The following is a 14,861-nucleotide window of genomic DNA, read 5'->3' on the forward strand; positions in this document are numbered from 1 at the left end:
AAATTTCAATGTCATTTATAATTTAATTGTCTAATATATGGTCACATCATCACTATGTCTCTTGGACATACTCATATTAAAATTGTGATAAACTTTATAAACTGACTAAAAAGTTTGAACTCCCCAAATTTACACCTTAAATCTCTTTTCTCAGGACTTTGACATATTTTGACAAATGCCAACAATTTTCAAAGAGCTCCAGGGGAGCTTCCAAACCTTATATCTGAATAACAGTTTAAATCTTGGCTTTATTTGTGGTTTTAAATTTCAGTATTTTTTAAAATGGAATTTGACTAGGATATTTCCTTATAAAATAACATAATAGTTTTGACATAGACTCTATTTTAAAGAACAGCTATTAAATTAACTCAAGGCACAGTGTCTAAAATGTTCCATAGTCAGCCACCTTTTAATATTCTAAGGTAGTTTTTCGAAGTAATGTTGCAGACTTCAGCTTTGGATCTGCTACAATGGTTGAACTACTAAGGGCAATAATAAGTAAATATTTTTTACAGTGTTTAGATGTGATTTACAGTCACTCCTACAATTTTTTTTTTTAGATTTAGAAACATGTTTTCCAACTTTAATTGTGTATATGAAACAAAATAGTTTAGAAACGATGTGTATGTCAAACATCTCTTTGTGATGAATAAGGATTAGAAAGAGATAAATAGAAGGTTCATGGTGACCACCTGCCACTATTCCCAGATCACTGACTTGAGGAGATGAAGTCTCTGAAGTCTTATGTAGAATGAGGCAGTTCCAAGGGGAAAAAAATGATTTTGTTCTCATTCTATGGTGAAATCTAAATCATCCTCAAGATATATTTGTGAGTGCTCATGTGGACAGGAATATTATTTCCAGTCTATTAGGTGATGAGAAGCTTTTATGATATCTTCAAATTTATTTCCCCTCATCTCACAATAGGAAAGGAATCCCACTAGGTATATACATTTATTAAATGCATTTATGAATTGAAAATGAATTATACAAATTATTATGATTTGAAAAAAATCATGCCTAACCTTGTAGGAAATTATTTCTGGTGAAAATAGAGGAGATTTTATTTAAATTGAGGAAATATTACTGCTGCTCCTCAATAAATATGTATCTATCACATATTCTGAGAAAATATTAGTAGGCTAAATAATGCACCATGGAATAATTGTGCTGAATAAGTTAGCTCTTCCCCTGCTATTTAAATTGTTCTGCAAAAGGTATCACTCTCAATCTTGGTTCCAAGGAAAAGTATTCTATTTTCTGCTTCAAAATTACCGAGATTATTAGGACATCAATGCTTCCCTCATATTTTGTTCTATCTCTATTTTCCTGCTTCATTACTGAAAAACATTAATTTGTATGCTCTATTTGACTGTGTTATATTCTCTCTCGAGACATCTTCACAAAAAGTTACTAATTAATCTCCAGTTTCTAATTCCAATCCCTTAGAAGCCTGAGAAGTTTCCGACATGTACACATGTTCATGGACTTGCCTCTGCGTCATTATAGCAGATTACCTTCATAAAGTTTCAGATGGTTTGTAAAAACAAAGAGAAATAACTTTGACTAAGATAACTAATTAACTGATACAGTGTAAACAGACCTTTTGGACAGAAGAGTAGTTAAGTGCCCCAATCTTTAAAAGACTCCTATTCTAGTAGAGCCAGTAACAAAGAAAGAAACTTGAACCCATAAATTATTGTTAGACAATAAAAAGCAGTTGTATACCTTGAAACACAATGTGGTTTTTGTATTATGTTTAAGACACATTCCAGCTATGCCGAAAACCTATCGTGTGCTAATTTCATGGCAGAAGCATCCCTACTGAAGGTGACAATAACTCTTGCATAGCTTCCAGTAAACATTTACCCAGTCCTCTTGCAGATTAACCCAACTTCTTTAAGTTATATCTGAAGAGGCCCCAATCAAGCATCTTTAATGACAATAAGTTAAGTTATTGGCTGATATGATCCAGAAAGCCAGAAGCATCCTGGTTTCAGATGTGGCTGGGTTCAGGAGCTCCGATTATGTCCTTTGATCTGCCCATTTTCTGTCTCTTAGATGGGGTATCTCCTATGGTACAAAGTAGCCACCATAGTCACTTGACACTAGTTTAACAATCTAAGCTGAAAGAAGTGATACTTATCAATAATTCCGGGGGAAAAGATACAGTGAAGCATTTGATTACCAAAGACTGCAGCTATACCCATTTCTAACTGCTATTGTTAGAAACACTACATGGTCAAAATTATCTAGTAAAGAAGCTGTCAACAAAGAATAAGAGGATTTCTGAAGGAAATTTAAAAATAGAACCAAAGCTACAAAGTATCACTTTTCCTCCTTTCCCTCTATGCTATTTAGGTTAACTTTTTGGATTATTTTTCCAGTATGTTTATATATTTGAGTTTGGAGTCAGATACTCTCCCTATGTGTAGTTTTAATCTCATTTTTTAAGAAGCTACCAGCCTAAAGAGACAAAACAAAATAAGATAAAACATTGAAACAAGTATAAGCTCTTACCTTGTCTACAAAGGCAATGATAATTTCCATCTACCAAAGTCAAGCATGTTGAGTTGTTTTGGCAAGGGTCATTGGGTGGATCGCAGGGGTTATAGTGTTGATGGCAAAATTTTCCAGTATAAAAGGGTGGACACAGGCATACAAATTGCCCCGGGATGGAAGATTCATGACAAAGAGCTCCATTCATGCATGGGTCAGAGTCACATTCATTTACTTCTTCACTACAGTTTTGTCCTGTCCATCCAAATGTACATTCACAGCTGAAATAAAATTTTAAGTAATATGAGCATACTATTTCAAATTTATTCTTCCCATTTACAGTGTAGTTGCTACATTGAAAGAATATGTGGCATTTTCTCGTTTATAACAATGTTAATAAATTAAACATATTTTAAAAACATTGTCTGACAAATATCCTGAGACAACTTAATCTATATCATTGCCAAACTGAATACATTGGCTGAAATAAGATTTGAGGCATTTGGTAAATTTCTAATACAGATAGAAATATATACTTACAGACACATTGGAGAACAACAGAGCTGCCAATTGCAATGTTATCAACTGTTGAGCTGAATTACCAATTGAGAACATTTCCTCAATTATTTCTTTTATGCAACATAGATTTCACAGATGGGATCACTGTTTATAAGCCTGAGATGGTATTTAATTCAGTGTCTGTAGCAACCTGTGATTCTTAAAATCACCAGAATATTTATAACAAGGTGCTCCTTTATGGCAAGCTGCTGTTTTGTTTTGTTTTGTTTTTTCCAGTTTTTTATAGGCTTTAAAAACCATCTTTTCTATTAATATTTGAATAATGTGGGAAAACTGAAGAGAAAGCAAACAAATACAAAGGAAAGCAGTTGGATGCTATCTGTATATCATAGACTGTAGCTCAGTCTCTCTCGGAAATTCTGATTTCAAAGAGCACTTTGGGAGTTCGCTGGTGGTTCAGCAGGTAAAGGATCTGGCATTGTCACTACTGTGGCTTGAGCCACTTCTTTAGTTCAGGTTCAATCCCTGGCCCTGGAACTTATGGCAGCCTGTGGACAGGTAGAGTACCAAATCATGAGTAAATATATTATCAGCAAATAATATTCCATGGGACAAAGCATGGAAGGTATTAGCAAGTTTGTTTTTACAGGAAATTTTCCTTTATGCTTAAGATAACTTTAAAAATATTATACTGCTAAAATATCTAACCTGTTCAAGATAAGCAATATCTTGCTTTAAAAAGGAAAGGAAAGGAGAAGAGGAGAAGAGAGGGGGAGGGAGAGAGCTGGGGAGAGAGAGAAACAAAGAAAATCAGAGAGGAAGTAAGGAAGGAAGGACCTCATATTAGAGACTTTCTGTGTCAATAAATACAGAGGAGAGAGTTGAACTAGTATTTGAAATTAAATTCAAAATAGGTATAATTTTCACTGAAAAAATACTAAAATGAAAAGGGGGTGAGATGATTTGAGGTATAATTGACTAATACTGTGTCTACTAGTTCAATAAGATTAAATCCAGTCTAAAAAAAGAAACTAAAAAGAGTGAAATCTACAGCTAATTTTTTTATTTTCTTTTTTTTTGTCTTTTGTTTTGTTTTGTTTTTGTCTTGTTGGTATTTCTTGGGCCGCTCCCGCGGCATATGGAGATTCCCAGGCTAGGGGTCCAATCCGAGCTGTAGCCACCAGCCTACACCAGAGCCACAGCAACGCGGGATCTGAGCCGCGTCTGAAACCTACACCACAGCTCACGGCAACACCTGATAGTTAATCCACTGAGCAAGGGAAGGGACGGAACCTGCAACCTCATGGTTCTTAGTTGGATTCGTTAACCACTGCGCCACAACGGGAACTCCTGTCCTTTTTTTTTTTAAGGGCCGAACCAGCAGCATATGGAGGTTCCCAGGCTAGGGGTCTAATAGGAGCTGTAGCCTCTGGCCTAAGCCAGAGCCACAGCAACGCCAGATTCGAGCCTGTCTGCGACCTACACCACAGCTCACAGCAACACCGGATCCTTAACCCACTGAGCAAGGGCAGGAATCGAATTCACAACCTCATGGCTCCTAGTCGGATTCGTCTGCTGCACCCGATGGAAACTCCTATAGGTAATTTTTTAAAATTAATTTGGAAATGTCCAGAAAGAGATTGCTACCATGCAATCTGAATATCACTTTGTAAGGCGTGTTTACATTAGGCAAACTTTACAACTGAAACAATGCATACTTTTTAAATGTAAAAAAAAAATTTTTTTGAGATGTTACTTGCTTTAAGAATGAGTAAAAAGTCATGATGCTTTCCTTCTTCTTCTTAAAAAATGATATAATGTTGATGTCTATCCATTTTAGTTTGTCTAGACAGTCCTAGTTCAGGACTATTGTTTTAGTATAATTATTTACAGGGTATCCTTTCACTTACAAAAATGTCTAAGGTGCTATTCTATTCATCTTTGAGTGTTTCCTACGTCTCTTAATAAAACTAAATATTTTCTGAAAAAAGACTGTACTATCCCTTATTTGCCAATCCTGTACAAGCTTTCACTTGCTCTAAAGTGTGCTTGCAACACCTTTAAGAAATCATCACAAATGCTACCTTGTATTATGAACATTTGCATGGCTTACCTCCACTATTAAGCTTCTGGTTCTTTGATGTGTAAGAACTGTCTGAATCTCTATACTTGCATGTACATAACATCTATTAAAATATTATAAATTTTGATTAATATCTTTGCTTAGAATCATATAGATTTACCTGAATTCTTTCATTTGTGAATTTGAGGAACTGAAAGCTTAATGAAATTGCTTATCTCAGAGAATTGTTGTAAAGATTAAATGAGAATGAAAAGTGTACATAGACCCTGGCATCAAAAATGCCCAGCCATCCAGAGTGGTTACTAGGTGTTATTACAGACTTAAAAAAGCATTTGTTTCCCTATTTATGCCTAAATAAACTATGCATCTCAACAACAAATACATGGTTTCAATTTCTAGTGGTACTTTTCATGTGTCCAGTCATGTCATATTTTAACACTGTCAAATGTATTATCCAATAAAGCTCTGAAATAAGTAAAAGCTATTCTTTCTCTCACTTTACAAATAACGCCTCTGGAAATACAAAGGATATAAGGAATTGCTCCAGGTATGTGTTTAGCAAACTTGAGCTATGAATCCAGAACTTTTCTTCCTAGTTTCCTTTATTTTTTCCTTTTCCTCCTTTTTTTTTTTTGCAGGTTTCAAATCCATTTTAAGACCATTCAAAATTTTGTGAAATAATATTCAAGTTAGGTACAACATACCCCAATAGAATAACTTCAGTGCATTTGTTTTATTTGAAGTAAATTTACATCTAAGGGGCCGCTGCACAAATATTTGATTTCGTTTTTCTTGTATTCATTCATGAATACATAACAGCAAAATGAAAGAGTTCCCTGTGAATAACCTACAATGCTTGACTATTTAGCCTATGCAGTGAAGGTTTGTTTTATCATCTTCAATAACAGGTGGGCAGGATTTCATATGATGTCCTTACGAGGATCTAGTCGTCAGGAAAGCCTCTGGTTGAATGTCAGCAAAACTGATGCGACTGAAGGCTATGGAGGTGAATGGATATTCTGTAAAAAATAAGACTCCAAGAAAAAAAGTCACTACTAGTAACTAAAAATTAGACCCACAACATTCATATATTTCAACTTGCTTTTTAAAATTATATCTCAATGAATTTATTACATTTATAGTTGTACAATGATCATCACATCCAATTTTATAGGATTTCCATCCCACAACCCCAGCGCATCCCCCTACACTGAACTGTCTCCTTTGGAAACCATAAATTTTTCAAAGTCTGTGAGTCAGCATCTGTTCTGCAAAGTTCATTCTGCCCTTTTTTCAGACTCCACATGTCAGTGAAAGCATTTGATGTTGGTGCCTCATTGTAGGGCTGACTTCACTTGGCATGATAATTTCTAACTTCAGAACCACACTGCTAAAAATGCCATTATTTTGTTCCTTTTAATGGCTGAGTAATATTCCATTGTGTATATGTACCCCATCTTCCCTATCCACTCCTGTGTCAATGGACATTTAGGTTGTTTCAATATCTCAGCTATTGTATAAAGTGCTGCAAAGAACGCTGGAGTACATGTGTCTTTTCGAGTCATGGTTTTCTCTGGATAGATGCCCAGGAGTGGGAGTGCTGGATCAAATCATAGTTCTATGTTTAGTTTTCTGAGGAATCTCCATACTGTTTTCCACAGTGGTTGCACCAATTTACAATCCCACCAACAGTGTACTAGGGTTAGTTTTTCTCTACACCCTCTCCAGCACTTATTGTTTGTAGACTTTTTGATGATGGCCATTCTGGCTGGTGCAAGGTGGTTCCTCATAGTGGTTTTGATTTTCATTTCTCTAATAATCAATGCTGTTGAACATCTTTTCATGTGTTTTTTGTCCATCAGTATGTCTTCTCTGGAGAACTGTCTGTTTAGATCTTCCGCCCATTTTTTGGTGGGGTTGTTTGTTTTCTCAGTATTGAGCTGTAGGAGATGTTTGTAAGTTTTGGAGATTAATCCCTTGTCACTCAATTCACTTGCAAAGATTTTTTCCCATTCTGTGGGTTGTCTTTTAGTTTTGTTTAGGGTTTCCTTTGCTGTGCAGAAACTTTTAAGTTTAATTAAGTCCATTTGTTTATTTTTGCTTTTATTGTCATTTCTCTAAGAGGTGGCTCTGGGAAGATGTTGCTGTCATTTATGTAAGAGAGTATTTGGTCTATGTTTTCCTTCAAGAGTTTTATAGTATCTGGTCTTATATTTAGGTCTTTAATCTATTTTGAGTTTATTTTCATGTATGGTGTTAGCAAGTGTTCTAATTTCATTCTTTTACATGTGGCTGTCCAGTTTCCCCAGCACCACTTATTGGACCGGCTGTCTTTTCCCCATTGCATATTCTTGCCTCCTTTGATCATTGATTAGTTGGCTGTAGGTGTGTGGGTTTATTCTAGGCTTTCTATCCTGTTCCACTGATCTATATTTCTTTCTTTGTGACAGTACCATACAGTTTTGATAATCTAGTTTTTCAGTATAGTCTGAAGTCAGGGAGCCTGATTCCTCCAGCTCCATTTTCTTTTTCAGGATGTCTTTGGCTATTCTGGGTCTTTCATGCTTCCAAACAATTTAAAATATTTTGTTTGAGATCTTTGAAAAATGTCCTTGGTAATTTGATAGGGATTGCATTGAATCTGTAGATTGCCTTGGGTGGTGTGGTCATTTTCATAATATTGGCTTGTCCAATCCAAGAGCATGATATGTCTCTCCATCTATTTGTGTCATTTTTGATTTCTTTCATCAGTGTCTTGTAGTTTTCAGAGTACAGGCCTTTAGTCACTTCAGGTAGGTTTACTCCTAGGTATTTTATTCTTTTGGATGTGATGGTAAACAGGATTGCTTCCATAATTTCTTTCTGATCTTTCACTGTTAGTATATAGAAATGCCATCGATTTCTGTGTATTAATTTTGTATTCTGCGACTTTGCCAAATTCATGGATGAGTGTTAACAGTTTTCTGGTAGAATCTTTGGGATTTTCTAGATACGGTATCATGTCATCTGCAAATAGTGATAGTTTTACTTCTTCCTTTCCAATTTGGATTGCTTTTATCTCTTTTACTTCTCTAATTGCTGTGGCTAGGACTTCCAAAACTATGTTGAATTAGTAGTGGTGAGAGTGGACATCCTTGTCTTGTTCATGATCTCAGTGGGAATTCTTTCAGCTTTTCACCATTAAGAATGATGTTAGCTGTGGGTTTGTCATATATGGCCTTTATTGTGTTGAGGTAGTTTCCCTCTAAGATCTTTTCAAAGAACCAGCTTTTAGTTTCATTGATCTTTTCTATGGTTTTCTTCGTTTCTATTTCATTGATTTCTTCTCTAATTTTGTGACTTTGTTCCTTCTACTAACTTTTAGGTTTTGCCTGTTCTCTCTTGAGCTGCTTTAGATATAAAGTTAGCTTGTTTATTTGAGCTTTTTCTTGTTTCCTGAAGTGGGCTTGTATTGCTATAAACTTTCCTCTTAGAATGGTTTTTACTGCATCCCATAGGTTTTGGAGTTTCATATCTTTGTTGTCATTTGCTTCTAGGTATTTTTTAATTTCCTCTTTGATTTCTTCAGTGACCCATTGGTTGTTTAGTAGTATGTTGTTTAACTCAAATTTTTGTGTTTTTTGCAGTTTTTTTCTTCTTGTTGATTTCCAGTCATATAGCATTATGGTCAGAAGAGATGCTGCAAATGACAAGGCTCACCAGTAAAGGTTTATATACAGTAAAGATACAAAATCATCCACTCACAATTATGCCACCAAAATCAGAAATTGTGAGAAGAGGAGGGTATAAATGCAGGACACTGGGGATGCACTTGCAATTAAGACACCAACAACTTAAAACAATCTTGTATATATATAGACTCATATCAAAACTTCAGAATAACTGCAAACCAAAAATCTACAATTGATACACAAACAAATAAGAAAATTCAACTCAAATACAATACTAACGATACTCATCAAGCCACAAGAGGACAGAACATGAGAAGAAGGGAAGAAAAAAGAGCAACAAAAACAAATCCAAAGCAATTAATATAATGGCAATAAGAACATACATATCAATAATTGCCTTAAATGTTAATAGACTAAATGCCCCAACCGAAAGACATAAACTGGCTGAATGGACACAAAAACAAGATCCATATATATGCTGTCTTCAAGAGACCCATTTCATTTCTAGGGACACATACAAATTGAAAGTGAGAGGATGGAAGAAAATATTCCATGCAAACGGGAATCAAAAGAAAGCTGGAGTAGCAATACTCATATCAGACAAAATAGGCTTTAAGATGGAGAATATTTTAAGGGACAAGCAAGGTCACTACCTAATGATCAAAGGATCAATCCAAGAATAAGATATAACAATTTTAAATATCTATGCACCCAACATAGGGTTCACCACAATATATAAGGCAACTGCTAACAACCTTAAAAGGGCAAATCAACAATAACAAAATAATAGTGAGGGACCTTAATGCCCCACTTACAGCAACGGACAGATCATCCAGACAGAAAACCAATAAGGAAACGCCCTGAAATGAAGCATTATACCAGATGGACTTAATAGATATTTATAGGACATTCCATCCAAAAGCAACAGAATACACACTCTTCTCAAGTGCACATGGAACATTCTCTAAGATTGATCACATCCTGGGCTACAAATCAAACCTCGGTAACTTTAAGAAAATTGAATTTGCTTTTGTACATGACAGAGAGGCTAGTCCATGATGGATGGACAAACATATTTAATGTAAGAGCTTCCATCTGGTTTCTAGGTGTACCATGAAATAATTTCAGGATTCAGTGGGATCTGGCAGGATTTTCCAAACTAACAGCTAAAGGCAGAGACTTTAAGTATTAAAAAACCAAACAAGCAAAAACATATATTCTATAACTCTTCAAAAAATAGAACCAAAAATCCACTGGTATAAAGTAAATTGAATTCCTTCTAAGTAAGAACAACATTTCAATTCTTAAATGTTAAAGTACCAAAGCTAAAAATAGAAAATAAAGTAGTATCATTGTTATACAATCAGAAAAAATATTCATCAAAGAAATTAATTAGTTTGAAAGGTTTTAGTTGATTCCAATTTCTTAATATTAACCATTCTATATGCTTACCTAACCATAAATATTGATATGCCCTGATGAAATATTATTCAGCAATATTTAGCTATGTTTGAACATGATTTATATAGGGATACCAGCCTTTTGGATATAATCATATAAATATATATCTAAAAACAGACATAATTTGAGAGAATCTTTTCTTGTAAAAAACAAGTTCACTTATTGTTTGTATAGCCAGTATTATATGCAAAATAAAATCCCAACCAAAATTAGCAGTTAAAAATAAATGATAAGACTGTGAATAATAAAATACTACTATTATTTCTTTAATGTCTTAAAAATTGGGGGGTAAGAAAAGGAAGAAATAAAAATATGGACTACTCAACTATGTCATTCATTCTTTATTTTTTTTTTGTTATATCCACTCACCTATTTGTTCATTTATTCATTTAATTACAGCATCAGGGTACTGTCAACAAAACTATATTAATAATGAATCTTAAGATGGTCACTACTGTACTATACTACTGCAGTTGTCTTGAGAAAAACATGTGGAAAAACATTTATTCAGATGGTAAAATTCATTTCAAATGAACTATTTATTAGTAAACATTAAAGGTGGAAAGCATGATAAACACTACTTTGAAGAACAACAAAAATGTTAAGATGTAACATACACTCCTAATGTAAAAACATAGGAGTGAGGCAGCCTGGGACTTGGTACCTGGGGCCTGTTACTGCAGCCCTTATACTTGGAAATATGCCTCCCCCAGAACAAATACAAAGAAAGTATAAGGAACTGAAAATAACTGCCTGCACATGCAGTTGGAACAATTATGAACAAGAAGATACATAAAGGCCCAAAGCCAACTGCCATTTTGGAGGTGTCTGGAGCAAAAGCAAGGTACTGTATATGATCTCTGTATATAGTACCACCCAGGGGGTGGGCAGAGCACCATTAGCTACCCCTCAGGCCTGATCCACTGATCTGTCCCCACCTTCACCACATTTAATGGAAGAGCTTGCCCCTCCTCCAGGAGCGATCAAGAGCACCTGCTTTTTGTTTTCACTCTCAGGCTTCAGCAGGGGTCCCAATAAAACCTTGCTTGAATCCCTTGTCTGGTTTCTTATCAATTTCTATTGATTAAAGAGTTGGTAACACAAGAAGATTGTTATGGGTGGAATGAATAGACAAAGCTGGCCTTTAGTTATAAAAAGTTACAACAGGGCAAGTTTGAAGAAAACAGCAACAACAATGGTGAAACTGTTATTTTGCATCCTACCTTTGAAGACATTCAAGCTTTTATTATTGTTTTTAAGTACATTTGAAACATAGATTGTTACAGAGCAGAAGATGGACTAAAATAGGAAGAGGTTGGCTGCATGAAAATCATTTGGCAAGCTATTGTTTTCTTGCTGATAAGAGATGATAAGAACACAAACAAAGGCATTAATTAGGTATATCACATTTGAAGTATATTTCTGGTGAAGGCTTGAGAAGACTTGGTTATAAACTGTTGAGGCAGACGCCTCTGTAGATTTTAGCTTCAGCATTGCAGAGAAAATGGTGCCATCAGGTGAGATTGGGAAGGGCAATGATGGGGATGGGAGAGAAAAGGTGGGCACTGATGCTTAAAGCACAGTAACTTAAATTAACTACATGATTTAAGATGCTGTCCTATATGCAGTAATGGGACCCTGGAAAAATCAAGGCTTGTGATAAAGATTCAAGGGTCATTCTCACAACTGTTACCAAGAATAATTTAGCATCAATTACATTTAACATTGTCCTTTTTTACTAAAATATAAATTTATTAAACATATAAAATTAGCCACTCTATATTGTGTGATACAGTCTTTGATATTTTATGGAATCTTTAAGTGGGAAAGAATGAGCAGGTAAAGAATCCTCCTAGCTTGATTACCATTTGATTGATAGAAAACAAATCTTTCTTTTTTAATTTGTTTTTATCTTTTAAGAGTGAAGAGCAGATCATTGAGCACATATTCATGTGAGTTCAAGAATTTGGTTTTTGTTTTTTTTTTTTTTGACCATGCCCATGGCATGTGGAAGTTCCCAGTCAGGGATCAAACCTGAGCCACACCAGTGATAACACTAGATCCTTAACCCACTGGACCACCAGGGAATTCCCAAGAACTTTTACTTTAATATTAGTAGGTAATGATCTTTTCTATCTAGCCTATCAAGACTCATTATTTATATATATTTTAAAGATATAAACTTTATAATTTGGTACACATATGATAATTCATCTATTTATAGATAAAATCTATATATAATTTGTATGTATTGGAAGAATTTTCTATATTTTAAAGCAATGTACATTTTGATATAAATGAACTATTTGGATATTTCATTGGTATAATTCTCTTTATATTATATATGTTTTGAATATTCTTTATGATTTCATGTCCCATTCTGTGTAAGAAAATGATCAGCATCAGTTTTCATAGTTGTTGAATTCAAGATGTTCTCTAGGCAGGTCAGCAGCTCTGAAAACCAAGTCCAGGCCTGTTCCAGATTCAGAGCATCCTCATCTCAAAACAAGAAGCTGAAGTGCCAGCCAAGTAAAGGGAGAAGCTTCAGGGGACAAGTTTCTAGGACACTCACTCTGAACTTTAAATAACTCCAAAGAAACTCACGCAGTATTTGAAAGAAAACTAATTTATACACTGAAATCTGGGCCTAGAAAACCAGAGCCAACCACGTGATAGATAGTAATAGCAGGTGCACAATTTTTTTCCATTGTGATTATAATATGGAAATCATAAGAAAGGAGCATCTACCACTGAGTAGTTTTTTTTTAAGCTACAGTAAGCATAAGAAAATAATCTCAAAGTGACTAACAGTAATCTGAATAAGGTAAAATAAAAAACATATAAAAGGGCTGACTGCAATACTTAAAGCTACTGTCCTGTGAGTTTACCTACTGAAATAGGAAAATGGTTAATGCTGTGAAAGTGATCAACACCTACATTTTCCTAAACCATAGTATTACTTCTTACTTTACACTTAAAATATATAAATTTAGGGAGTTCCCTGGTGGTTCAGCAGGTTAAGAATCTGGTGTTGTCATTGCTGTGGCCCTGGTTACTGCTGTAGCATGGGTTCAATCCCTGGCCCTATAACCTCCACATGCTGCAGGTGTGGCCAAACCATGGGGGCAGCTGAAAATAAATAAGTAAATCACATATATAAATTTAACATTTTAATATTTTATGTTTCATTTTTTGCTTTGCTGGGTGTGTGTTTGTGTGTGTGTATAAGCATAGAAAATTGATTATGTGTGTCAGTTTTCCTGAGCAAGTTAAGTATTACTTCTGGCACTTGTTTTTTCCCTAAATAGTTTCTTTGGACCAGTCAATGTAAGGTTGCTTTTAAATATAATTTCCTACATATTTAGATAAATTTATAGTTGCAACATTTTCAGTCCTTAAATTTTGTGTGTATGTATGCATACATAATATTTATAAGCAAACATACTAAAATTGTATTCAAATAACTCTTGAAAAAATATATATGCAATCTCTTAAAGATTGAGAAGAAATAAAAATCCACATGTATGTAAGTGGATTTTTTTCTTTCAAGTGCCATTGAGTAGGAGGCAGATATTCAGAATACAGAACAGGTTACAGAGTGTCACTTAAAAGAACTAAAGTACTGAGATATAGAGCTTAAACAAATTTATGAATATTTTTCAGAATAATTCCTAAATGTGCAGTAAGTCAGGAGTTTTATAGGGAGGAACATTTTAAACTCCAAATGTAATAAACATCAGACTTTAAATCTCCAAAGGAAATCAATTGAGCAGGCAAAGGCCATAGCATTTTTGTACATTCAAAAAATGTACTATAAGGAGTTCCCATCGTGGCTCAATGGTTAATGAATCTGACTAGGAACTATGAGATTGCGGGTTCGATCCCTGGCCTCGCTCACTGGGTTATGGATCCAGTGTTGCCATGAGCTGTGGTGTAGGTAGCAGACATGGCTTGGATCCTGCATTGCTATGGCTCTGGCATAGGCCAGGGGCTACAGCTCCAATTAAACCCCTAGCCTGGGAACCTCCATGTGCTATGGGTGCGGCCCTAGAAAAGACAAAAAGACAAAAAAAAATGTACTATAAGCAAGTAGGAAATGAATAAATCTTTGTTGTTGGAAATAGCATTATAATAAATGCAATATCTGCTAGCACATACATACAAATTTTAAATATATCCAATAGTTGATTGAGGCAGGGACAAAAATCTAAGCCCCTGTGCCTCAAAGTGAGATAATTCTAGTGGGTCATCTCTGCTCTAGAAAAGTCTGTGGGCTTGGGGAGCCTCCACGTCTTTCCAAGGCAATTCATCCTCTGCTTATGCCCAACTCTGCATCTTTAATTCTCCCACAGATACATTATTTTTCAAAAGCTTACTGTGATATAAATAGTGTACAAAAACACTGCACATATATGAAGAGGACTCCACAATAAACCTTCAGGGTAGCAACTTCCATCTTAGAGTTTGATCCTGGGATCTAAACACATTTACCAAGAGTGACTGCCAAATGCTTTCATTTTACTTCTAGAAATATGCACGCAAGAGCATATGGATATGTTTTCAAAGTTCTCTCTTTCATTGTTTACAATGGAAAAAAAAAATCAAAAGAACACAAATAACATTGAGGG

At 34.9% G+C, this 14,861-nt stretch overlaps 1 protein-coding gene across 1 annotated transcript in view; it reads right to left on the minus strand.

The window, feature by feature from the left end:
• The window catches only part of EYS (eyes shut homolog), a 1,324,234-nt gene that overhangs the window by 923,930 nt on the left and 385,443 nt on the right, over nt 1-14,861 (minus strand). Inside the window, 1 exon segment of the mRNA XM_047769134.1 lies at nt 2,521-2,780. Within this exon segment, the coding sequence (XP_047625090.1) occupies nt 2,521-2,780 (260 nt within the window).

Source organism: Phacochoerus africanus, chromosome 2 (assembly GCF_016906955.1).
Source record: "Phacochoerus africanus isolate WHEZ1 chromosome 2, ROS_Pafr_v1, whole genome shotgun sequence".
Lineage (NCBI taxonomy): Eukaryota > Metazoa > Chordata > Mammalia > Artiodactyla > Suidae > Phacochoerus > Phacochoerus africanus.